Source organism: Myotis daubentonii, chromosome 21 (genome assembly GCF_963259705.1).
Source record: "Myotis daubentonii chromosome 21, mMyoDau2.1, whole genome shotgun sequence".
In the NCBI taxonomy this organism is placed as follows: domain Eukaryota; kingdom Metazoa; phylum Chordata; class Mammalia; order Chiroptera; family Vespertilionidae; genus Myotis; species Myotis daubentonii.
In genome coordinates, this window is record NC_081860.1 from 16,612,930 (window position 1) to 16,639,685 (window position 26,756).

The 26,756-nt window shown below is 46.2% G+C and overlaps 1 protein-coding gene across 3 annotated transcripts in view; it reads right to left on the bottom strand.

Annotated features, from left to right (window-relative positions):
- Window positions 1-2,607: 2,607 nt before the first annotated feature.
- CERS3 (ceramide synthase 3) overlaps window positions 2,608-26,756 on the bottom strand; it is a 57,432-nt gene continuing 33,283 nt past the window's right edge. The window contains exons 5-11 of one of the 3 annotated variants that reach the window (XM_059678393.1): window positions 25,321-25,378; window positions 24,416-24,466; window positions 23,796-23,888; window positions 21,317-21,445; window positions 19,534-19,640; window positions 12,182-12,335; window positions 2,621-4,242 (exon numbers count right to left, since the gene is read on the bottom strand). In XM_059678393.1, coding sequence (XP_059534376.1) covers window positions 4,078-4,242; window positions 12,182-12,335; window positions 19,534-19,640; window positions 21,317-21,445; window positions 23,796-23,888; window positions 24,416-24,466; window positions 25,321-25,378 — 757 coding nt within the window. In that variant the 3' untranslated portion in view covers window positions 2,621-4,077. Of the gene's footprint in view, window positions 4,243-12,181; window positions 12,336-19,533; window positions 19,641-21,316; window positions 21,446-23,795; window positions 23,889-24,415; window positions 24,467-25,320; window positions 25,379-26,756 lie in introns of all 3 variants that reach the window. The other 2 variants (XM_059678392.1, XM_059678395.1) reach the window with 2 other exon arrangements.

A 26,756-nucleotide genomic window follows, 5' to 3' on the forward strand; every position in this document is an offset into this window, starting at 1 on the left:
GGCTCTCTGCTTTCTGCTGGCTCCGTCACACCCCAGCACCTCTCCCCCTCCCCCCTCTCTCTGGTTGGCTCTGCTGTTCTCCCTCCCTCCCCGTCCCTGTGTGCTTGCAGTCCCTGTCACACACACTGACTCCCAGGCCTGGGCTGTGTGCGCTGCGGGCAGGGGCCGCCGTAGGTGCTGGGAGGCTGAGCCGGCCCCTGCAGGAGCCCACAGACTCCCCCACAGTGGACACAGGCCAGACGTGTCCCTGAGCAGCTCCCATCAGAGTGACCACACTGACCGCTGTGTTCTTGGACGTGCCTCCTGGACCCAAAGCCCATAATTTGACTTGGCTTATTAAATTGTTCCAGGGTTTTGAGCTTCATTTTATTTTTCTCTTTTCCCCCCTATATTTTTATTGATTTCAGAGAGGGAGAGGGCGAGAGATAAGAAACATCCATGATGAGAGAGAATCATGGATCAGCTGCTTCCTGCACGCCCCCTACTGGGGATCGAGCCCAAAACCCAGGCATGTGCCCTGACCGGGAATGGAACTGTGACCTCCTGGTTCAGAGGCAGATGCTCAACCACTGAGCCACACTGGCCAGGACCCTCTCTCCCTTTAAACACCAGTGGATTCTGTCCTCTCCCCTCTTCTCCTTCACCAGAGCTTGAGGGCCCCCTGGTGGAAGGTTTTATTCGCAAGGACCAAGACTTTGGCAACTTGGCAAAGGGCCTCTTCATTTATTTATTTTTGTTTTTTAATATATTTTTTATTGCGTTCAGAGAGGAAGGGAGAGGGAGAGATAGAAACATCCGTGATGAGAATCACTGATTAGCTTTGGTTGAGGGATTGTGTGCCTATGTTCATGAATGACATCCTTTAATTGTTCGGTGTGTTTTTTTCTAATATTCTTGTCAGATTCTGGTGTCAAGTTTGTGCTGGTCTTACTGTATAAAACGAGTGTGGATGTGTTCCTTCCTTTGGAAAAGTTCGCGTAACGCTGTGTACATTCTTTCCTAAATATTGGAAGGGTCCCCATCTGGGCCTAAGGACTGTTTTGTGGGGTTGTGTGTGAATTTTATCATTTCACATTTCATTTTGTCTTATACAGAAGACTATTTAGGTAGCTATTTCCTCTTGTGCCCGTTTGACCAGCTGTATTTTCCTAGGAACTTTCACATTTTACGTACACCTTCAAATATATTGACATAGTGAGGTTATGGGCTCTTTTAAAGGTATTTTTGGTATTAAAAGTTTTTAGGAAAAAGGAAAGGCTGTGGTCAAATAACACCAACAATCTGAGAAAGGCGAGGACGTCAAAGGCGCTAGCTTTTATTCTCCTGTGACCTGCCCCTGTCTGCTTTGTCTGGTGACGGATTTGGGGCTGACTAGCCTGTGTCAGGGCACATCCCCATCTATCAGCCTGAGAAACTGCTGGTAGGAACGAAGCGGGTGCCCCCCCACCCCCAGAACCCTCACTGCTCTTCAGAAGCACCCAGACGCGGCTGAGATGCAGATCTGTTTCTCGCCCCAAAGCATTGAATTGAAATGTCAGCAGGCGCCAGGCAAGGCGTGCTTAGGCCCACAGGGAATGCTGATGGACCGATGTCCTCCTCCAGTTCCAAAAGGCAGGTGAGAAAAGGGGCTGAGAAACACCTCCCTGAGCACCGCCGAGCGTCTCTGCCGCAGGGCCCTGTGGCCAGGACCAAGTTAGGTCCCAGCCCGTAGGTGTCTGTCTGTCTACAGAGCCAAGAGGCTCTCCCCGGTCAAGACCAACCGCCAGTTCTTGTCCGGGGTCGGTACCCCACGGCCAGCAGCCCCAGTGTCCTAACGTGGCTCCATGCCCTCTGCTCCCTGGCACGGCGTCTCTAGAGTCTGGAGGACAGGCAGATGGTTCCACACCAGGTGAGACCCGTCACCAGCTCCCAGAAGCCGAGAGGGCGCGTGCCGGACCCGGCCTTTGTTTCGCGGTCAGTCATTACCATGACTGTCCTATCGGGGCCCGCTGGGCTGCGTTTTTATAAAGTCGCCTGGCACAGTCTGAGGCCTGTTTCCTGCAGGGGGAGTGGTTGCTCTAAAACCAACCACACCCCAGCCCCACAGCTTCTCCACCTCCTGAGAGGCGGGTTAGTGCACCAGCGACCAGAGACGGCTGACACTGGCACATCCATTTCACCTTCAACATTCAAACAAGAAAAGAACTGGAGGGGAGGGCAGCGATTTTTTACCGTAAGCAGGGAGATACTTGGTACAGAGACGACACCAAAATAAATCAAAGAAAAAGTACTCTGCCAACTAAAAACATTAAAAAACAATATCTCAGCATGCTCTTCTGCCACCAAAACAATAATAATATAATAGTAATAACAGCTCCCCAGCTGTGCCCGTGAGGGAGTGTGGGCACTTTGGGTTATAACATAACATTATACGGACAATGCATGGTGCTCGTACTGGCAAACATGACTGTGCAGAGAACACGTGCCCCATGCTTTTCTATTGTCCTGAAGAGTTCTCACAAGGAGATTTCATTGGGGGAAGAATTCTGAATGGTTCTGGTTTCGGTTTAACCTGAAGGTTTTAAAAACATCTTTTTAGTTAAAAAGAACTAAATTTTTTTAAAAAAGATGACAACAAAAAAACATCTTTTAAGTAAAACACAATTCAGGTACCTGTCCTGCGCAGAGAGCCGTCCTGTTCCCAGGGCCCATGTGGACGCGTGAACGGTGCCCACTGTCCTAGCTGTCCCCTGGCTTAAATACGGGCCCTGAGTGAAATGAGACGAAGGTGCACAGTGTGACCAAAACTGTCCGAGAGACAGGGGTGGGGTGGGGGTGCACATGGTGCCCGGTTTTCCTTCTGCTGGGAGTGGTCTCTCCTCAGCCAGCAATCATCTAAGACACCCCGGGCCTGCCCTGCATGCTGGGCTCACGAGACACGCCCCCTGTGGGGACCGAGAGCAGCCCCTGAGCCCCCAGCCCCCTCCATCCTCCCAGAGGCGCAGGTGGCCCGGGAGCTGTCGCTGACAGGAGCACCTGCGCTTGGACCGCCTGGGGTGTTTGCCAGCTGCCTTTGGTTCTGTTTGGCTATTTGGCAGTCTGACTGGTTACAGGGGAGATGAATGGGTAGCACCCTCCTCCTGTGTCTAAGGTTTCCTCTTGGTCAGGAGCTCACACGCATATCATGCCCAGAGGCTCCAGTTTCCCAGGTGATAGTGGCTCAGGGAGCAGCCTGACAGGTCCCACTCCCCCAGGGCCTGCTGGGTAGCTCTGCTGGCCTTTCAGAGAAGAAAAGGAGGACAGACCAGCACAGCAAGATGGAATGGGACCCAAACTCCCTCCCCGTGGCCATTGGACTGAAGGAGAATTCCCAGGGAATTCAGAAATTACCCTTGGGAAACTAACAAATAAATAGTTTCAGCGTAAATGGAAAGGGCCTGCTGGGTATTTGCATTTCCAGCTAGCACCACGCAGGCTGAATGGGCAAGTTTTTAAGCTGGTGTCTCTCCTTCAGGCCCATGCAATGCCCAGCTTAGCCAGGTTCTCTCTCCCAAACGGAGCTGGAACCGCAGGGGACGAGGCTCAGGGACAGTAACACCGGAGTTGCCTTCTCTTGCTGGATCCTTCCTCCGACCCTGTGAGGCCGGCGGGACAGGCTTCTTCCCCTGGACAGACAGAGCGACAAGCTTGGGAGGTTTAAAACAAGCCCCTGTCCCATCGCTGCCTCTCAGTCGTTCTAGGGCAGGGGCTCTCTCTGTGGCCAAGCCCAGCGGAGACAGTGGGTTGACAGCACTGCTGGCACTCACTAGGGATGGGCAAGGCGGGCGGTGCAACGACAATGAGAACCGACATGGTTCCCTGGAGAAATCCTTGAACTCTCTGACCGGTCTCACTCCTAACTGCAGTAAATCCATGGGAACGCTTATATTTAACATTTTAACACATTCCAACAACGTTTTTGTTAAATACATCTGGAGGGGGCACTGGGGAGAGGGAGGGCGGGTCTGGGGTCCCTGTGGGGCCTGGGTTGCAGTGACGGAGGGCAGCCTGGCTTCTGTGGCCCTGGTCACATGGCCCGAGACCCACGTGGGCTTCCCGCTAACGGCCATGATGACCATTGGGAAGGAGGCTCCGGTCGGGCCCGAGTCCGTTCTTCAAACAGTCTCTCTCTTTGTCCTTGGTGGCCTCTTCCTTCTTCTCTTCCTCTTCCTCTTCCTCTTCTTCGTACTCCTCCTCGTCATCACTCCTCACATCCTGGATTTTCTGGACAAAGGAGAGAATGGACTGTGAGTGACAGCCGGCCGCCAGTCTTGAATGAATGAGCAGATAAGTGGGCCCAGTTTAGAGCTATGGCCCCGTCAAAGGAAACCCAGCATCCAAACCACCAGACACGCACTGGGACAGAACAGGGCATGAGGCCAAAGCAAACCTCAACAAACTTAAAGAACTGACACGAGGCAAAGTCTGCTTTAGGTCATGATGGAATTACACAGAAGACAGTATCAAAAATAGAATAGGAGAGCCCTAACCGGTTTAGCTCAGTGTATAGAGCACCGGTCTGCGGACTCAAGGGTCCCGGGTTCAATTCTGGTCAAGGGCACATGCCCAGGTTTCCGGCTCGATTCCCAGTAGGGGGCGTGCAGTAGGCAGCCAATCAATGATTCCCTCCCATCATTGATGTTTCTATCTCTCTCTTCCTCTCCCTTCCTCTCTGAAATCAATAAAAATATATTTTAAAAAATAGAATAGGAAAAATCTCAAAAACTTAGAAATTAACACACAAATAATCAATGAATCATAGAGTACATTTCAAGAAATGTTAGAAAATATTTTGAACTAAAGTGAAAACACATTTCAATGTTGGTGGGATATAACTAAGGCAGTACTTACAAGAAATTTCATAGCATTAAGTGTTTATATTTGAGAAGAAGAAATAATAATTTCTTCACAAATAAATAATTTAAGTTTATTATTAAATAATTTTGAGCTCCCACCTAAAAATACTAGAAAAAAAGAAAATAAGTCCAAAGCAAGCAAAAGGAAGAAAATCATTGAAAGCAGAAACAATAAAAATACAGAAAAGCAATAAAACCAAAATCTGGTTCTTTGAAAATATTCATAAAACTTATAAATCACTAGCAAGGTTGGCAAAGCAAAGAGAAGACACAAATTATCAGCAAACAGGAAGGAGAAATGCCTGTCAACGCTGCATTAGTAACAGAATGCCATGAACAACTCCACAGATAGCTATCGTACCACTCAGGTAGAGAGACCAATTTCCCAAAACTACAAACACCAAAATTCACCCACAGTGATCTAGGCAGTCCGAACATTCAGGTGGCTATGAAAGAAATGAAATTTGTAGTTTAAATTTTTCTGAAAAAGAATTATCATCAGGTCCAGATGGTTTCACTGGCAAGGTCTATGGTTTCACCGACGCTTCTATACAGAAGAACTAATACCAGATCTCCAGAGTGTCTTCCATAAAATAGGAGAGGGGAAAACTTAGCAACTTTTTATGAGTAGAATTGCCCTGATACCAAAACCATACAAAGACCATATAAGAAAAGACTTCTACAGACCAATATCTCTAACAAGCATAAATATAAAAGTCCTCAACAGAGTATTCCAAATCAAAACCAGAAAAGCATAAAAATAATAATACACAATGAAGTAGGATTTGTCCTAGTACTGCAAGGCTGGTTCAATATCTGGAAATGAATGAATGCAATCTATTATACTAGTAATCTAAAGAAGGAAAATAGATGATTATCTGATAAAATTCAACATTCATTCATGATAAAAACAAAAAGCTTAGCAAGGAATCGAAGCTAGCACCATACTTAATGGTGAATGACGGAATGCTTTCCCCCTAAGATCAGGCACAAGGCGAGGATGTCCACTTTCGCCACTGCTATTCCACACTGTGTCAGAAGTCTTAGTCAATGGAATAAGGCAAAAATGAAACAAAGGCCACACAGATTGGAAAGAAAGTGCCCCTACTGGCAGATGACATGATTATCTATGGAGATAATCTTTCAAAAACACTCCTAGAATTAGTAAGTTTAGCACTTAGGCTGCAAGATACAACAGCAACACAAATTCACACACACACACACGCACACACACACACACACACACTTTTGATTGCTAAACACCATTGTAGTATGTTGAAAAATGTCCTCAAAGCTACTAGGTCCTAGTTCCTGGACCTTTGACTGTTGCCCTCTCTGGTAGAGTCTGCAGATGTGGTTAAGTAAAGGATCTTGGGATGAGAAGATTATCGGGTTCACCCAGACGGGCCCTCAGTGCCATCACAGCGTATTGTAGGAGCGGCGGAGACAAGAAATATAAAGACGGAGGCGGAGTGGCGTGGCGTGGCTACAGGCCAAGGCTGACAGTCGCTAGCAGTTGGAAGAGGCAAAGCGCAGATTCTCCCCTAGAGCCTCTAGCACAAGCATGTCAAACGCTCGGCCCGCGGGCGGCATACAGCCCAAAAGGAGTATTTTTGCGGCCCAGCCAATATGACAGTAAGTAAGAAACGTTTTAATAAAAATTTTGTGACTTAATTTTTACAATATCCAGTTATACACAATTATTAATAGCAAACTACAATGTTTGCTAATAGATGATTACTATAATTGTGTTGCATTCATTTCCCTTACGCACAGGCGCACCATTTCTCTCCACTATTACCAGCAGCGAATATTTTAGCAGCAGATTGCCATGTCATTAGTCTTGGACTGACTTGTTTGGTGTGCACAACAGGAAATATTTTGCTTTCAGAAAACAAGAAAAATAGGTTTATTTGTGTTACACTTATTAGTTTATGCAGTTATTCAGTGTCTGGTAAGTTCATGTTCAAGAAAAAACATTAACTTCTATTAAAATGTTCTATTATTTTATGTTAACAATTATTCATCCATTTCATCCCTTTGTATTCAGCATGTCTCTATTGAAATAAACCTACGTTTCTATGAAAATGGAAGCTTTGGGTTTTTATGCGGCCCACATAAACTTAAACCTTGTTTATTTGGCCCGTGTTAGCCTTCGAGTTTGACATGCTTGCTCTAGCAGGAACACAGCTCTGCCACACCTTGATTTTAACTCAAAATTGACCCCCAGTGTGGGGTGTGCAGAAGGCAGCTGATCAATGATTCTCATTCATGTTTCTATCTCTCTCTCCCTCTCCCTTCCTCCCTGAAATCAACACAAGCATATTTTTTAAAAATCAATGGGATAATCTCCTCAGGTGAGGATTAACAAAGAAAAGCAGACGCACACCTCCCGCCATGGCCCGGGCTTTGTGGAGCTGCTTGAGCTGAGAGGTGAGCTGGTCCTCGAGGGCACTCCCATCGCCCTGAGCCACAGCGTCAGCACCCTCACTTCCAGGAAGACGTCCTGCACCACACGAGACTTTGGGTAAGTTGTGGTCCCATAGTCACGAAGGTTGGGGAGCACCCCTGACATTTAGGGGGCAGTGGCTGGCACGCCGGCCGCCCCCAGTGGGCACAATGTCCAGATGGGCTGCATGCAGGTGAAGCCCTGGTTACAATTACCTGCGCCCAGAGCCTCACACCACTTGACACTCAAGCACAGCCATTCCTGCATGGTTTTAATATATTCTCAATTTTCCAGGAATGCAACGATGCACATAAATCAAAGGAAGACTGTGCTTTTTTTGTTCAGAACTTCACAGTTTCAGAAAAGCACGCCACCGACGGCAAGACTACCAGTGCCGCCCGAGTTCCCAGCGCAGCCCTGGGGCCGGCTGTGCGCACAGCTGCCCCATTCACAGTCGGTCTACACATAAGCAGATGGCATCTATCGACTTCAGCATGTTGTTGAGTGAAGCCATGCACACGTGTTACATATGAAATGCATATTTATCAGAAACGTCTTTCATCTCATTTCTTTTTCATTATGGTTGTGGCATTATACTGCTTTCTGAAATTATGGCTATAGGTGAGTCATATTACCCAGGAATTTAATTTCAGGCTAGTGCCGGGGTGTGGGTCCAGCAGGATGGAGGGCCCCCGCCCGAGATGATGAATCAGGTTCAGAAAGGACTTCCTGGGACCGAGCGCTTGTGTGAAGGACATATAGGTGGCTGCACATGACAGGAACTCGGATCATGTAAACTGGAAATTGTGTGGCATTTAGTATTAACAAAGCCCCACGTTGTATTCAAATGTACCATGTGTGTGCGATCTGTAACATCACAGCCACAGGTATGAAATCCTGGAAGGGATTTTGTTTTCTGCCCTAAAAATCCTCCGTCTCCACCTGACACCTGACATCGGCTGCAGCAGCATCTGGGCGAGAGGAGGAGCGAGCTGGACGGGGAGCCAACTGCCCATCTCCTTGGAATTCACTGGCGCTCTGTGATTTGGCACAAAGAACCGGAGTCAACAGTTATGCTGCTGCTGCTGCTGCTGACAGCTAACACTTAGCATGTGCTTCCTGTGTGCCAGACACTGATCGAGGGGTTCAGCCTACAGGGCAGGTAGCTCCCAATGCCATCAGCCCCATTTCACAGGTGAGGAAACTGAGGCAATGAATAGGTCCCAGCCAGGAGGAGGGAGAGCTGAGATCTGAAGGTACGGGAGCCTGTGCTCTCAGCTAGTACTCTGATTGCTTAGTAGGAAGTTACTTGGGATTAAAAAAATTATTATAAAAAGTTTTCTTATGCTTTTATAAAAAGTCTAAAAACAAGTTAAAGGATTTGTCACTGCATTTTATGATCTTGACTATTCAATGCACTTATGTACTCACTATTTTTTACTTCATACAAATATTTAAAATTAATTTTCTAGTTATTTCAAATAAAGCAGTGTTTGAGCTTGGCTGGTGTGGCTCAGTGGTTGAGCAGCAACCCTTGCACCAAGAGGCCGCTGGTTTGATTCCCAGTCAGAGCACATGCCCATGGTTTGGGCTCGATCCTTGGTTGGGGGTGTACAGGAGGCAGCCGATTGATGTATCTCTCTCATCGATGTTTTTCTCTCTCTCCCTCTCCTTCCTCGTCTGAGATCAATTTTTAAAAAAAGAATAAGTGCTTGAATAAAGAATAATTAGAAAAGAAGAAGTATGACAAGTGAAGGGACTCGGGTGACTATGCATTTGCTGCAGGCCTCCGTTTCCTCGTGGTTCTGAGAGGGCTCCTTTCTCTCTCTCACGCCAACGGTGCAGCTTGTGTCAAGTGTCATTCTGTGAACTCGGGCCGCACTGCCTGTCAAGAGCAGATGGCTGGGGCAGGCTGCCAAGGGGCTGGCTTCTCCACCCTCACTTTATGGCTCCTCCCTTGTGTCTTGGCTGCGCACCAGGTTAAGATGTCGCAGAGACATGCTTGAGTTGGCCCGCACCCAGCATGCTGTTTACCAAGAAGAAAAGAGAAGCTGAGGGACGATCAAGTTCTAGGGATGGTAACGAAAGCAGGCTGGGCCCCTTTAATTCTCCCGACAGCACTTCTCCTGTTTGCAGGGGAATGACAGGAGGAACACACTGCTTGCCGTGCTTCCTGGTGATGTGCGGGCTGGTAGCACATCACCACGTCACCACCCGATGGGACCCTGTGAGGGTTCAGAGCCAAGGCTTGGTCTTGAGCAGCAAGATGCCTGCTCACCACGGTCTGCACAAGTCACGGTCCTGAGATGACGGTGCCGTTGCTCTTATAAGGCTTGTGACCACAGAAGCCAATGGCAGGTCCTCATTCATGGTATGCATGCAATGACCCTACTGTTTAGGAAAAACAAAATCTGACTATTTGAAAAATCACTATGAAGTAGTATAAGCACTTTTGTCTTTTGCAGTCTACCATGCAAACTCAAGGAGACGATAAAAAGATTCATAAGTTATTCTGTAACTTTCCACCCCAAACAGCATGGTTTGCTTTCCCAAATTATGTATTCATTTGCATATTCAAAATTACTTACGAAGGGCCTACCAGGCAGAAGAAACTTAAAAGGGACGAATTCTCACTCTCTGTTATAAGATTTAAAAGACATTTTTGGAGGCCGACAAACTTCTGCAATCCCATTTATTAAATATCCAAGAATTGGTCACTTCAGTAACAACTAGGTTGAGTGTTAAATACTCAGTATTTATGAGATATTGTTGAAGACTGACTTGCTAGTTGTTGCTCTAAGAATGTCAACTGCCGCCTCTGTCCCCTGCCCCCTGTGCATGAATGCGACTCTGCCCGAAGCAGCATTCTTTCAAAGGCGGCCTAGGGCTTTGGAGGAACAAGCAGGTTTCGCAGCCAGGTTTGCCACCGCGTGGAGAGCGGAGCGCACATGCTCGCCAGCTGAAGTCATAGGGACCGCAGCGAGGGGCGAGGGGCCTCCACTGCCGCGGTCAACTCACAACTGGAAGCAGCTTTTCCACACACAGCGCAGCACGACAAATCCGGACCTCCTGTCCACAGCCCCCGGCCCACTGGCTTTTAACTAGGCCTGGTACAGGCCATCAGGGGTGAGACAGGTGAAAATCACGAGGAAACCAAACGAGAATCTCTCCTGGCTTCGCGTTCTGCTCTGCGGGCTCCCTCCCGGCCTGTGGTTACCGCCCCTCGCCTGGCAATGAGACAGCTCCTGCCCGGGACGGGAGCTCCGGGAAGGCCTGACCCAAAGCTACGGCGGTTCAGTCCGGGGTCCTTCCGTCCCTCCAACCCCCGGACGTGCAGCCGTCTAGCTGCTCAGTCGTATCCTTATCTCAGTCACTTCAGCTTTATCAGTCACTTCGAGATAAGAGAGCTTTGGCAGAGAACAGAAAAGCTCTTTAGAATATTAATAAACCAGAACCAGTCAATGAAATATTTTCTTGGCACGCCAACCTTCATGGAGAACCTACTCTCAGGAAAACAAGCTCAGGTCAGTAATTCAGATTTTTAAAAAAATGACAACACAGCTTTCTGAATTTGGAGCTGAATGCAGATGTAGCCTGACTGCCCACACCTCTGTCTAGACCTGGAAGGTCAGACACGGTAGAAGGTCAATTATCGCCACGTCCATGTAATTATCAGCTCCTCCAGCATCACTGAGGCACATGCACCCCATGCGGTGGGAAACCGAGTTAATCAGAGAGCTGAGCAATGAGCTCATCAGACCAATGACCAGCACATCCATGACCTACAAGTCCCTCTTTCTGATGAGGATGCGCTGCTGTGTCAGGCGTGGATGGCCCAACTTTCACCTTGAAAGATCCTTTCGATCCTTGGATGGATGATTTTCACACAAAGAGGAGCTGTGATCTGATTTTTTTTTTAACTTGCCTCGAAGGCTCAAGTCAAGTTCCGTCAAGTCCATGAAACGTTCCCTAGTCCCCTGAGTCAACACCTGTCTTTAGCACAGGACTCTGAACGGCGCAGACAGCTGCTAGCAGGTAAATATTCCCCCAGATGCTGAGCTTTCTCACTGCTGAAGCCCGCTCCTCCATCCAGAACTGAACTCAAAACAAAACAATATTCTATTATCTAAACTGTCTTATCAATTTGTTGCTTAGGAAAACAGATGTTTTCAGAAAAGAATGATTGCCAAATGATATACAATATTTCAGAGAGCAGGAGAAAACTCCGGGGAGAACATTATATGCAAATCAGATGCTCTAAAATTTTGTTCAACTGTCACCGTAAAGCTCGTCCCAAACTGGAACAAATTTGGACTCATTAAGACATTCTTTAAAAAGCAGCAATCAATTTTTAGATAAAAAATCTCTTAAAATTAACTTGTCCTCTAATAAAAGCTATTTCTTAAATGCACCTTTGAGACCTACTTAATGAAAATTCTAGCTAAATTTAGAAAATTTTTTTTAATAATGATCAAAATTTTTTAAAATAGTTCCGGTTAACTATAAACTAACTAGAATGTTCCACTGTTTAGGCCTCACCTTCAATCTGGCACTGAAGTCTACTTGTTAAGAATAATAACGCCCAGCTAGTGTGGCTCAGTAGTTGAGTGTCAACCTATGAACCAAGAGGTCCCCACAGTTAGATTCCCGGTCAGGGCACATGCCCGAGTTGCAGGCTCGCCCCCCAGTGGGTGGTGTGCAGGAGGCAGCTGATCAATGGTTCTCTTTCTCATGGATGTCTCTCTCTCTCTCTTGCCCTCTCCCTTCCTCTCTGAAATCAATTTTAAAAATATTTTTTTAAGAAATAAATAAAAACATCGATTTTTTAAAAGGATAATAAGACGTGAACAGCACTTACCTTCGTGAATATACATCTCTTGAGCATCTTCAGGATGAAGTAACCCCAGTAAAGGTGAAGGATTTGCAGGACCATGAGCTGCAGGTTGAGGAAGATGTAGGAAAAGAAGGGCTCGAGGTAGAGCATCGGGATCACCAGCGTGCAATACAAAATCCTGGGAAACCGAACAGATGAGAGCATTTCGTTACAGTCCGAGCACTTGTGAATTGTCAGCGAGAAAACGGCTTTTTTTTCCTCCCAAGGCACACAACACTGATTTCATCTCCATGACGTCCAGGAAATTCTCAGTAGAAAACAGTGGATAGCATTACCTTTTATATCATTACTGGCGAGCCACAAAAAGCGCATCTGCCTCCGGGGAGGAAAGGTAACGCCAATGGAATGTCTCTAGCCTCCCAGCCGCGCTCCGATGCGCTGGTGCCTCGGTTTCCTCTTTGCAAACAGGAGAGCATGCCCGGACCCTACTCCCCTCCCAGACTGAGAACAAACAGGATCATGCGCGGCTATATGGGGTTATTACCACCTTACAATACAGTCTCATTCATTTGGCATCAAAGGTGAATGGGGAATTCTACAAAGTCAATTTTCCAGATAAAAGAGGCTCTGAAAGAAGCAACAATTCTATTGCTCCTCCCGCTTCCTAAAGGGAGCTGCGTACTGCACGGACTCCTGGACACAGTGAGAACTGCCCTCGACGACCCTAACACACAGCACCTCCAGGTGCCACTGCAGCATGACGGGCCAGCGAGTCCCTTCCCAGGCCTCACACACGACTACGTCGTAGAGTTCTGGCACAGGTTTGTTTGTAAATATTATATTCTAATTATAACCATAACTTAGCCCTATGAAGTAGGAAAATAAAACAGGAAAGTTGCCCATAATTTTAAACAAACAGCACTGTAATTTTTGTGTACGATCCCTCAATTTTATCCTACACATATCTGTTATTTTTTAAATTAACACATAGCAAAATTAACTATTTTTGGTGTGTTCTAGGAATTACAATGTAGCACAGATTTGTGTGACCACCACCATTAGGGTACCGACAGTTCCATCACCCCCTACCCCTGTGCTGTCCCCGCGTAGTCACGGCTTCCCCATGCCTAAGACTGGCAACCACTCATCTGCCCTCCGTCCCTTTAATGTTATCTTCTCAAGGCCACACAATGGGAGCATAGTGAGGCAGCTTTGCGTCTGCCCTCTCTGGCCCCGCACAGCGCCTCTGGGATTCACCCAAGTTGACCTGGGTCTCCATAGCATGTTCTTCTTATTACCAAGTGGTCTTCCACTTCATGGACACACCACAGTTCATCTATTCCCCCCTCTGCAGAGCAGAGATAACAGCCACTTACCCATTTTATTTATGCAAATATTTTTTAAGCTTAGGAATTACAGAAAAATATAAAGAGGTTAAGTAAAAACCACCGAAAATCTCACAACTCACGGGTGACCTAGTACGTTTCGGTGAATCTAATTTAAGATATTTTTCCTAAAAACAATAAAGGTGTTTCCCCCTCTCCCTTCCCCATTACCACGTTTTTATAGAAGAGGGATCGCACTACTCATCTGAGTTTTGTACCCTGCTTTTATCACTCAATAACATGTTACAGAGTTGTCCATGTCCATGAACATAATCTACATACCAGGGGCCACAAAACACTTGCTAAAGGAGCAGATAGCCAGTATTTCAGGCCCCTGGGCTATTTGGTCTCTGTTGCAACCACTCAACTCCACTACCGCAGTGGTAAAGCCGCCATCGGCAATAAATTCATCAATCAGTGGGTGTGGCTGTGTGCCGATAAAACTTTATTAACCAAAACAGCTTGTGGGCTAGATTTGGCCTGTGAGCTACAGTTTGCCAACTGCTACCATCCTATGCAATAGCTGCACAGAATTTGATAAAAACTTATTTTTTAAAAATTAGAATGTCCTTGTTCTAAGAAATAATACAGACGTATTTAAGACTAAAAGGATATGAAGTTTACAACTTTCAAATGGTTCGGAAAAAAGTGTGTGTGTGTGTGTGTGTGTGTGTGTGTGTGTGTGTGTGTGTGTTGAGAGAGAAGGAATGACGAAGCAAACAGGACAAACACCAACCAGTAAATTGGGGACAGAGCAGAGTGAGAGTCCTCTAGGACAAACTGGAACTTGTCTGGGAAGCTTGACATCATTTCTAAAGCAATAGAGGCAGGAGGGAGCCAGGCTACACTGGGACTGAGGCCGCACAGCCTAAGACGCTAGGACACGAGGAAGAGGCTGTGCTGGCCCTTACACAGGACACACAGCGGGGGTGGCCGGCACGGCGGGTCAGGGCGGGAGCACTGCCAGGGCACACTGCCCAGCGAGACCCTGAACAAACACGCGGGCAACGCACTGTCTGCTCCCCGAGGGCGGCACCGGAAAGTCTGGTTCCGAGATACGCATCTGCAGCGGCGGCTGGGGAGCGCTGGCTGCCACGGAGCCTTCTCGCCCTGCACAGCCCCTCCTTCCCCTGGCGGCCAGGCCAGGCCCCCCGGGCACCTCAGTGGGGTCCTGGAGGCCGAGCCCCGCCCAGGAGACCGGCTCTGCCCCTGACTTGTCGTTCAGTCAGCGCCTTCTGATGCACGTCGGCCAGAGCCCTGCTGGGTGCTTTCAGTGCGGTCTGGTCTTTTCTTTCCTTAAAATGGTCCTCTCTCTAGTCGCCATTCCAAGCATTTCCATGTTCTCATCACCCACAGCATTCCCTTTCGTGGGAAGCGTCCCAAGGGACCACCTGACGCCCAGAGGCCAGGGGTGAAAATAAGGTTCCACAAGCATGTCCACCCTGGGAGCTACGGAGCTGAGTATTATTCACAGTTGGAGATGATTTTGTTTGTTTTTGTAAAAAAAATTTTTTTAGAAAATGGTCCGTATTAATAGTCTTTAGCTGGGCTGGTGTGGCTCAGTGGTTGAGCATCAACCGATGAACCAGGAGGGTCACAGTTCGCTTCCCGCCCATATTGCAGGTTCCATCCCCAGCAGGGGGTGTGCAGGAGGCAGATCAATGCTTCTCTCTCATCATTGATGTTTCTGTGTCTCTCTCCCTCTCCCTTCCTCTCTAAAATCAATAAAAATACATATTTTTAAAAGACATAAGCCTGAGGTTTAAACACTTCTGAGTAAACATGCAAACAAATGGGGTAACCAGGCAGTTGGATTAAAGCAATTTGGACAGTGCCAATTGGAATTTCTGCCTAATGTCCAGAGCAACAATGTTTAGAAAATCCATGTCACTCACCCTTGCTGCCCGTGACTGGGAATGAGCTGAGTAAAACCCCGTGAAGAGCAGGAGAGGGGAAGAGGCGACCCCGTGGTACGAACGCCGAAGGAAACTCCCCGGGAAAGCACATGTGCTCACGGCTGGGGGAAATCCAGGAAAAGCCAAAGAAAGGGAGACAAGTGTAATGTGCAAGCACCAGTCCTTTCCCGCAAAGCTTCCAGAAAAATTTCACATGGGTCTGCTTTCTCCCTGATCAACCTTTGATCTCACCCCCAAGGGTGCAACAAAGGCTTTTGGAAAGACTAGAGCAACGGAGCTGCCCACTGCCTCCCACCGCAGCTCTGAAACCTCTGAACCCTAAGTCGTCTCCCCTCTGCACGTGGTTCGCTCCATGGAAAATCCCAGCCGATCTGGACCCCTAAAACAGCCTTGCAAGGAGTGTGCGGAGGGACAGGGCCGGGACAGATGGTTGGAACAGGCAACAACGGGGACTCGCTTCTCTTCTTTGGCATCACAGAGCGATTGTGCGACACGTTCAAACTTTTGGGAAAACTATTTAAGCTGGAGCGCAAGGCACTGCAATGGATTCTTTCCAAAAGCATTGCAAACCCATCTCCCAAACGTCCAATACTCGGTGAGGTTTCCTTCCACCTCCCAGACAACGCACATCCGTCAACATCAGCACAGAAAAACCTTTACCAGCAAAAGAGATGATTACAGTCAAGTCTGTTAAGACTGGTTGACTTGCGATCTCTAACTCCCTGAAGACAGCACACAGTGCTATGGGCTGCTCTCTGACCTCACTGGAGTGCCAAGGTCAAGACCATGCCAAATGCATGTGACTAATTCTCCTTGAAATCCAGACATGCAGGCATGGGAATGAGTTCTCAGACGTGGGATTTTTAAAGTCAAGGATGTGTGGGAAAGCAACACGCCACCTCCACAGTCACGCAACCCCGGCACTATGGCCAGCTGTTGCCTGGGGAAGAGGACGCTTGTGTGTTGATTCTGAGACATCATGGGAAAGTGCGAGGGGAGCGTCCTTTGTTGCTAAATCAAAAGCCAACCACAGCACAATACTAGAGGCCCTCAAACAGCTCCCCAGACTGACGTGTTCCCTGGGGCTTGCTTGTGAAATACATCCGCAAATTCTTTGAAACTGCTCCCATCAAGAAATGGAGACTCATTTTCCTTCCCTTTCGTATGAGCCGGACTCCCTGACCAAGACCCACTGTAGAAAACGAGGCTGGAATTGACATGGTGTGACCTCTGAAGCGAGGTTGTAAGAGACAGCATCTGCCTCACTCTCTCTTTATTTTTAAAAATACGTTTTTATTGGTTTCACAGAGGAAGGGAGAGGGGGAGAGAGATGGAAACATCAATGATGAGAGAGAATTATGGATCCGCTGCCTCCTGCACGCCCCACACTGGGGATCGAGCCTGCAACCCAGGCATGTGCCCTGACCAGGAATCGAACCATGAGGTCTTTGGTTCATGGGTCGATGCTCAACCACTGAGCCACACCGGCTGAACTGCCTCAATCTCTCTTGAGCTATGAGGAGGTCAGGCCGAGGGAGGGGCCATGTGTAGCTGCTCCATCTGACGGCCCAGCTGCAGCCCTAACCAACCATCAGCATCCACCATTGCTTGTATGTGTTACCTCTACCATGTGGGTAAGGGAGCCTTCAAGAAAACCTCAGCTGACTTCCCAGCCACCATCTGCCTGTAACCACATGAATGCAAACCACGTAGCTGAGGCCAGTCAATTCCCAGAACCATAGCGATAATAATAATCAATAAACGTTGTACTTTTAAGAGTGAGGTCTGCAAACTATGAACTGTGGGCAAAATCTGGCCTGCGACCCATTTTTTACAGCCTGTGAGCTAAGCTGGGTTTGGCACATTTTAAAAGAAACAAAACAATACAAAGAAAAGTATGCAACAGAGACCATATGTGGCCCTCACAGGCTTAAAATCGTTATTCCATGGTCCTTTAAGGAGACGTTTGCTCACCGCTGTCTTAAGCCACTGCATTTTCAGGAGGTTTGTTATGGCCAAAAAAAAAAAAAAAAAAAAAAAAAAAAAAAAAGGAGGTTTGTTATGCGGATACAGATAGCTGGGACACGTGGACCATAACAGGAGTCAGCCATGGGCAAACCCTGGACGTAGGGTACCATGAAATTCACACTGAAAAGCCACAGCTCAACGGTTATCTGCAAGTCACAATTCATCCCCTCATTAATTACTATCGTGCAATCTTCTGATTTCACAAGCACACTTGCTCCGCCAAAGCCAAGTGACAGCAATGTGATTCATCAACCAAGAAGAACAGAACAAGCCTGGATCTCAGATTTGATTCCAGATTAAACTCCAAAGTCTACAAGACTCATTCATCATTTTAGTACGAATAGTTGGCATTTACTGATAGTATGTCACAGACACTGCTCAAAACTATTTTATATGTATTATTTCAGCTAAGCCTCATGTCGACACTTATTTCCATTTTACAGATGAAACAGAGGTGCAGATAAATGATCTAACATATTCACCATCACACAGGCAGTAAGTATAGAGCCAGGATTTGAACTCAGGACTGACTGGCATCCATGAAGTTAACCACTGCACTCTGCCTCTCCCGGCCAGAAAATGTCTAATCAAGACATGCAGTCCTGGTTTAAAGAATGCAGATGTGCCCAGCTGGCGTGGCTCAGTGGTAGAGCATCAACCTAAGAACCAGGAGGTGGTGGTTCGATTCCTGGTCAGGGTACATGCCCGGGTTGTGGGCTTGATCCCCAGTAAGGGGTGTGCGGGAGGCAGCCAATCAATAATTCTCTCTCATCATTGATGTCTCTCTCTCTCTCTCTCTCTCTCTCTCTCTCTCTCTCTCTCTCTCTCTCTCCCTCCCTCCCTCCCTCTCCTTTTGTCTCTGAAATCAATTAAAAATGAAAAATAAAAAGAATGCAGCTGCTCCCATAGGAGGGCCGCGCCCTGTCCTCTGCCCAGACTTCCCTGGACGCTAGTCAGGGGTGCAGTCCAGCCCCCGGGAATCTGGCCTTACCCTGGCTGCGGCTCTTCCCCTGGAACGCAGGATCTCCAGTAGCACTACGTAACCTGCTGAGAGGACTGAAACTCCTAGACTAGCCCCCAAACCCTGCTTGGTGATAACCTGTTCCTTCCAAACCATCCAAGGCTGCCTCCCACTTTTCTCCTGGTTTCTGTCAACCCACACAGGGAGAGCGAAGCTTTTTGCCAAAGGAATGGCTGTCAGGGAAGACACAGGTTCTCCACTGCCAGCCCTGGGATCAAGAGCCCATCAGCATCGAAAGGACACGCAAACCACTGTTGGGCCCAGTGATCGTGGAGAAGGAGAAGAGCCTCACTTTCCTCACCTGGGAGCCGGGAGCCCTGACAGCCGGCGGATTTGCTGTGCAGACTAGTGCCAAGACACACAGAGGGCCTAACCCAGGGGCTGGCCTGCCATCACTGGTGGTTCTCATCACTGTGATCTTCACACGGAACAAGCCTGTCCTTCAAGGAGCTGGCCAAGGGCACTTCACTGGAGTAACTGGAAAAGCCGTTCCTCACAAGACAGACCCACATTCATGGGCGGGACCGAGAGGCGGAGGTGCGCCTGCCCGCCGGTCAGACAGTTCCACCCCCTTTGTCATGAGCCTCTTCCACAGTGGGAGGCGTTAGCTTTTTTGTTTTATATATATATATATATATATATATATATATGTGGGGGGGGTGATATATATATATATATATATGGGGGGGTGATATATATATATTAATTTCAGAGAGGAAGAGAGAGGGAGATAGAAACATCAATGATGAGAGAGAATCATGGATCGGCTGCCTCCGGCACGCCCCACGCTGGGGATCAAGCCCACAACCCGGGCCTGTGCCCTGACCGGGAATCGAACCGTGACCTCCTGGTTCATGGGTCAAAGCTCAACCACTGAACCATACCCGCCGGCGGCACTGCTTTGATTATGTGAAAAGGGCCTCTTCATGTTCTTTCTCCCACTGAACTTGGCACAAGTAACTGGACTTGACCAACGTGCCAGGCTGCCTTGGCGCGGGGACTGACCGCAGGGCACCGTCTACTCACCAGAAGGGGAAAATGATGAGGCGGCTGATGAAAAATATGGCGGAAAAGATGAAGAACAGGGTATTGCAAGTTTGCTTCCATCCAGCGTAAGAAAACATCTTCGCAGACTGAAAACAAAGAAAAAAAATGGTGTTCAGATAAAATATTAGTACACATTTCTAAAATTAGACATTTATAAATGATATAGTGTCTGGGATTTGCTTCCAAACAATCAGGGGGAAAGGTGGAGTGTGAGTGGGGAAACAGATGAAACAAGATTTGCGATATTGATAACTTATGTGTGGGGGGTTTTTTGTTAATCCTCACCCGAGGATATTTTTTCCATTGATTTTTTTTTAGAGAGAGTGGAAGGGTGGGGGGGGGGGGGAGAGAGAGAGAGAGAGAGAGAGAGAGAGAGAGAGAGAAACATCGATGTGAGCGAGACACACTGATTGGTTGCTTCCCACACATGCCCCAACCAGGGCTAGGGATTGAGCCTACAACCGAAGTACATGCCCTTGACTGAACTGAACCTGCGACCTTTCAGTCTGTTAGCCACTGAGCCAAACCAGCTACGGCTATTTTGCTGTGTTTTTTACCGAAGGTCCTCAGAACATCTAACAGCAATGAGCTCAACTTTACAACATACTTAAGGGTCAGGTAGGGCTTCTGTTACAGCTAAGGATGGAAAGCCTGGTTGCCTAAGGAGTTGTCTGGTGTCACTGACAGGATGGGGGGAGGGAGGTCTGGCAGGGACAACCTTGGGCTTATGTTCACCTCCAACGTCTAAGTCCCTTTAAATAACACAATGAAGCTGCTTTCCTAGTGGACACACAGCAAAGCCCGCTGAACTGGAGGGTTTAGAAGCAACAGGGCAGCATAAAGTCCTTAGGTCCCTGCCAATGTGGTCACACTCAGGCTGGTTACTGAGACAGGATCAGAGAGCGGGGTGAGTACAGCCGCGACGGCCACGTTCAGGGGGTAGCACGTGGAAAAGAAACCCAGGCACAGCCTTTGGCTAAGCCGACTGCTGCCCTGAAGGGAATGTAATCATCTTGACCTTCAGACTGGGATGTACATGGCTAATAATGATTACATACAAGAAACAAAGTGTTCTACACAGCTCATATTTTAATAGTAGACAGTTGCTTTGAAATGGCTTCTGGTTACGTCTGGAACAGGGTTTGGCAAATTATAGTCCGGTCTACAGGCTAACCCTGGTCAGCTCTTGAGTTAAGCATGGTTTTCACATTTTTAAAGGAGAATAAGAACAGAAAAACAAAAAGGAAAAAATAAGAATATGTGACAAGAGATTCTATGTGGTGCACAACGCTAGATTTACTATCTGGCTCTTTACCAAAAAGTTTGCTGAACCCAGATCTAGAAGGACAAGATCCTACAACAGCCTGGCCGGTGTGGCTCAATGGTTGAGCATCAACCAATGAACCGGGAGGTCACCATTCGATTACTAGTCAGGGCACACGCCCGGGTTGTGGGCTCGATCCCTGGTAGGGGGGCGTGCAGGAGGCAGCCGGTCCATGATTCTCTCTCATCATTCATGTTTCTCTCTTCTCTCTCCTTCTCCCTGTCCCTTCCTCTCTGAAATCAACAAAAATATATTTAAAAAATAAAAATAAAAGTTTTGTTTCTTTGAGCTTGAAGGTCTGGGGACCCAGAGTCATCTGTGGACTGTGGCTGTTTTCAGGACACACAGCCCTGCTGGACCCTCACACGCTTCTTCCTGTGAGGGGCCCGGAGCCCAGGACGTCCTGTTGTTACCAGTGTGTTAATGGCGAGCGTTTACCTCCAGCCAAATGTCAGCCACGTCGTGCACAATCATCACCAGGGTCCCACTGCGGATGTAGTTAGCGCACCAGGAGAAGCTCATCAGGCTGAGAGCAGCCAGGTGGTGGATGACATGAGCAAAAAAATCCTACAGAAGGAGGGGAAGTGGAAACCATTAAGAAAGTGCAATTAGTTCCCAACACTGGAAGAACTAATAATGATGATGATGATGGTGATTTAAAAACTAATAACATCTGCATGTTTTAAAATTTGTAAAATACTTTCACTTTAATTCTAAACATAATCCTTGTGAGGGAGATAGGACAAGAATTATCCTCACTGATAAAGTCATTTACTTTGAGAGATCGCCTGTCATCTGTCATCTAAGTCCTGACTTCTGCTGTTTCTCCCACAGCCCCACGCTGGGTATATGTGTACACACACACACACACACACACACACACACACAACCATATTCTTGTGTACATTTACATGTATTGTTTATTCCGCGTCTAATTCCAAAAAGGAAAACAGACATATAACAAACACTACACAACAAATGAAATAAGAGGTGTTGCATATGAAAAGATAAAAAATAAAAGTGGAATAACCGACACTAGCAAACCCAGGCTAAGAAAGGTACCACAATTGAGCATAAAAACACAAAGGTTTTCTGCAGCAAAGATGTACTAATAGCCACTAAGTCCACAAAAATGTGCTCAACCTCATTAACCATCAGGACAATGCAAATCAAGGCCCCAGGAGATCCTACGTCACACCCACCAGGACAGCTGTAACAGAAAAGACCAACAATAGGTGTTGACAAGAATGTGGAGAGATTGCAACCCTTGCAAATCGCTCTTAGTGGTGGCTGCTTTGTTGAGTAGCCGGGCAGTTCCCTAAAAGGTTAACCATAGAATTCCCCAGCAATTCCACTCTGAGGTATGTACGCGAGAGAAATAAGAACATATGTCCGTGCAAAATTTTGTATCTGAATGTTCATGGCAGCTTTGTTCATAAAAGCCAAAAAGGTGGAAACAACCCAAATATCCATCAACTGATAAGTGGATGAACAAAATGCAGCATATCCAAACAAGGACTATTAAAAAAAAAGAAATGAAATACTCACGCGTGCTACAACATGAATAAACTTTGCAAAGACTACGCTTTAAAGTAAAAGAAGTCAGATACGAAAAGAACATGTATTGTGTGACTCCATTTATATGAAATGTCCAGAAGAGACAAATCCATAGAGACAAGAAGCAGACGAGTGACTGCCCGGGGCCATGGGAGTTAAAAGAAATGGGAACTGACCGCTGGAGTAATTTATTCTGAGGTGATGAAAACGTTCTCAAATTTGACTGTGGCGACGACGGCCGAACTCTGTGACTAGACTCAAAACCACTGAATTATGCGCTTTAGATGGGTGAATTGTATGGTATGTGAATATTTCAAAAATGTGCTTTTTTAAAAAAACTTAAAAGATTTAAGTTTCGCCGAAACCGGTTTGGCTCAGTGGATAGAGCGTCGGCCTGCGGACTGAGAGGTCCCAGGTTCGATTCCGGTCAAGGGCATGTGCCTGGGTTGCGGGCACATCCCCAGTAGGAGATGTGCAAGAGGCAGCTGATCGATGTTTCTCTCTCATCGATGTTTCTAACTATCTCTCTCCCTTCCTTTCTGTAAAAAATCAATAAAATATATTTAAAAAAAAAAAAAAGATTTAAGTTTCCTTGTGGCCAAAGTAAGGGACTAAACACGACAATAATAATAGCCTAATTTATTGAGCACTTACTGTATACCAGGAAGTGCTTCATGTGGTGTAACTTGCTTAATCCCCACAGCAAGCAGAGCAGATAGGAACTCTTTTCCGCTCCGTGCTATAGACAAGGAGATCAGGGCTGGGGGGTTAACCATCTAGCTCAAGATGTTAGTGAGGGTCAGGCGAGGATTCAAACCCCAGCAATCTGACCCCGGAGTCTGAGCTTTACCCAACTCCTAACCGTTTTATGTCTCTGAAGGTACGTGTTTACAAACATATGACATATCTCTACACTTCATTTTTTAAAAAGTACTCAATGCACCTTGTACATGATAAAGAAAAGTCAACGACTAAAAAAATAAAAGGTTTTATTGCCTCAAGAAATGAAAAAAAGACAGAATCATTATAGGATCAACCTACCTGAGTGTGTGTGTGTGTGTGTGTGTGTGTGTGTACAAAAATACATAAATGATTTTTTTCAATTCTATTTCTTGAGTAAATGACTTGATTAGCTTCAGTGTTAACGTTTATATAATGTTCCACCACAAATACTTACCTAGGCACCAAAGTATGAATAAAATTTGCACTATTCTATGTGCTATAAAAAGCAAAAAACAAACAAAACAAAACTATGAACCAGAACTGAACACATATAAAATACAATTTAAAGATTAAGATTTGGGGCCGGGGATAAAAACTTTGGAAAAATAATGAATAAAGTAACTTTGTGAGAACTTACCTTCCTCTTCACATCAGAGCCCAGGCTGAGTAAGAGCGAACAATAAAAACTCATCTCCAGGATGTAGTACCAGTACTGGGATGGCAGCAAGGGCTGAGAAAAATGAGAGTATTCACTTTAATGCCATCTAACTCATTTTAAGGCTAAAACTACTGCTTATACCTATTGATATAACATTCCCCAGGAACCCGAATCTGCATTCATTCTAATAATTCAAGAATGTATATGGTAATCTTTAGGATAATTACTAAAATAATAAAGTATGCATAACTGAAAAGCTATATAAGGGAAGAAGTGGAATAATCATTTTTTAAAACTTGACTGTACCATAAAAATGTAAGAAGAGAAAACAAAAAAAAAGGGAAAGGCATAAGGTGGTCCAAATAGAAGATAAAATAGCAAGATGGTAAATTTAAACTCAAACACACAGTGAACTGTAGACAGATGAATAGAATGAGACACATGACGGGTAAGTGAGGATGAGTCTATTCCAACCGAGAAGGAGAAAAAGGTGTGCAGAGACATGGACAGAGCAGGACAGGGGAGCAGGCCTAATGCGGGGGGACAGTATCGGGGTCCTGAGGGCTGAAGCAGTGGGGGACTGTATCAGAGGTCCTTACCTGTCTGGGATAGCCATTCCACACCTCCCCGAGGTCATATACCCAAGGTTTCTGGGGGGAAAAAAGTTTGTCAGAATCAAAGGCTGGCTTCAGCAGAAAACGCAAGCTCCTCCTGGTGTCACTGACGGGGGCAGGCAGCGCAGAAAGATGCACTTTTGCATCCCGCTGCACGTCTCTTCCTCAGGAGGTATCCACACACGTGGCTATACAACACCCTGGACTAGTGAATGTGGGACCAAAACCAGTCCTGTCTCACAGGCATTTCCAACGATGCCTCTTCTAACTTAATGATTTCCGAACCAAATCCATGACTGCTTCTGTAGCAATCAGATAAGCTGGAGCAATAAAGTATCTTAAGAGAAGTTGAGAGCAGCCTGAGAGCAGTCTCTAAAAGCTGCCTGTCTTTCACTTTCTACAAACAATGGACTATTCCGTTTACAATCACTTAGTCATTGTTTACATAATGTAGGGAGAGATTTGGTTTTCGATGGAGGAGTAGGGAAAGTCTTCATGGGACAAGTGGCATTTGCTCTGAGGCTGGTTGGAGTTGGACAGGTAGAGAGATGGGAAGGGCAGGACATTCCTGGCAGAGGGGAAATGTGCTAAAATCCCTAAGTGGGGATGTGCCAGGCATGTTCTGTGATTGTCAGGGTCCAGTTTAGTGGGTGCATGAGTTGCCCAAGTGGAAACAGGGAGAGACTGGGTTAAAGATAAACTTGGCAGATGCTCAGTTTAACGAAGGCGCTGGAAGACAGGCTAGGAATGGCCACTCCCCAGGCCTCAGAGGGGTGAGAGGGCTATGAGCTGCTATCTCGTGGAAAGCTCTAGATCCTAAGGAAATCAAGGGCAGGGATTTTAAAAATTAAAGACAAGTTCCAACCAAAAATATAAAAAAGACAACTTACATCATAAAGAAACGCGATCCCAGCCACAGTAATCACTAAGTAAAATGCAAATCGCCAGCTGCCAACAGAAAGGAGAGTCTGGTAAGGGAGGTGGACATTGGAGGGGGACACATCTGGTGCGGCAGAAAGCACGAGTGTTCTGGAGTCAGATCCACCTACGTTATCGCGAGACTCTGCCACTTAGACGGCCGCAACTTTAGGTCAGTTTTAAGCGCAGGGAGCCTACCTTCTTCACTTGTAAAATGGAAACAAAACTTGCCTCAGAAGGTAAAAAGAATTGAAAATAATTTATGAAAAATACAGATCATAGTGTCTAGTAGGAAATAAGCACCAATAAGAGGCAGTTGTGTTGTTGTTATTATTATTATTATTATTTGCTTAGCCTACTTCCTGACACACAATAAATGATGGTTTGATGTCAGTATTATCAAATCATTTCTTTTATCTCCATTTAATTCCCAGTAACAAGGTTTCTATGTGGCCCGACCTTTTAGTATTGCCTTGGAAAAGCATATTTTGAAAGATTACCTTTTTGTCATGGATGGAGAAAGACCTATAAATTAAGAGACTTAAAAGACACAACCCAACTGTAACGCATGGGTCTTATTTAGATCCTGGTTCGAATAAACTAAACTGTCAAGGAGATTTGAGTCAGGTAAGGAAAAAATAAACACACTGAATAGTTGCTATTATGAAATAAATTGTTTAAGGTATAATACTGGTATTGCAATTATGTTTAAAGTTACTATGGTATGTAACTTTTAGAGATATGTATTAAAATACTTACTAATGAAATTATACAACGTCTGATATTTACTTCAGAAGTGATCTTCAGCCATAATTGAATGAAAGCAGTCAAAAGGTAGAAACTTTTAGGTATAAGATCAGTAAGCGCTAGTGATAGATATATAATATGGTGACTATATTTAACACTACTGTATGGTATATTTGGAAGTTTCTGAGAGTAGATCCTAAAAGTTCTCCTCACAAGGAAAATACTTTCTTTTTCCTTTTTCTCTCCATGAAATGAAGGATATAAACTAAACCCGCGGCAGTCATTTCACCATATATGTAAGCCAAGTCATTATACTGTATGCGTAACTGTATACAGTGCTGTATGTCACTATATCTCAGTAAAAGTGAAAAAATCAACCCACAAAAATATCTGTGATGGGAGGAGTGGGCGGAGCAGAGGTGACACAGGATGGCCCGGTTGAGAGCTATTAGGGTTGGTGATGGAGACATGGCATACCCTATTCATTATGCCAATCTTTTTTCTACAATTTGTATGTTGATAGCGTTGCAGAGTAAATTCTTTTAATTACGGCTATTTTAGCTAATGACTGCTGAAGCAACAACGGAATATTAAAAATGACATTTGTTCCTTCCATTTGTATAAAGCCTCACAGAGCTTTCATCAACCCGCCCACACATAT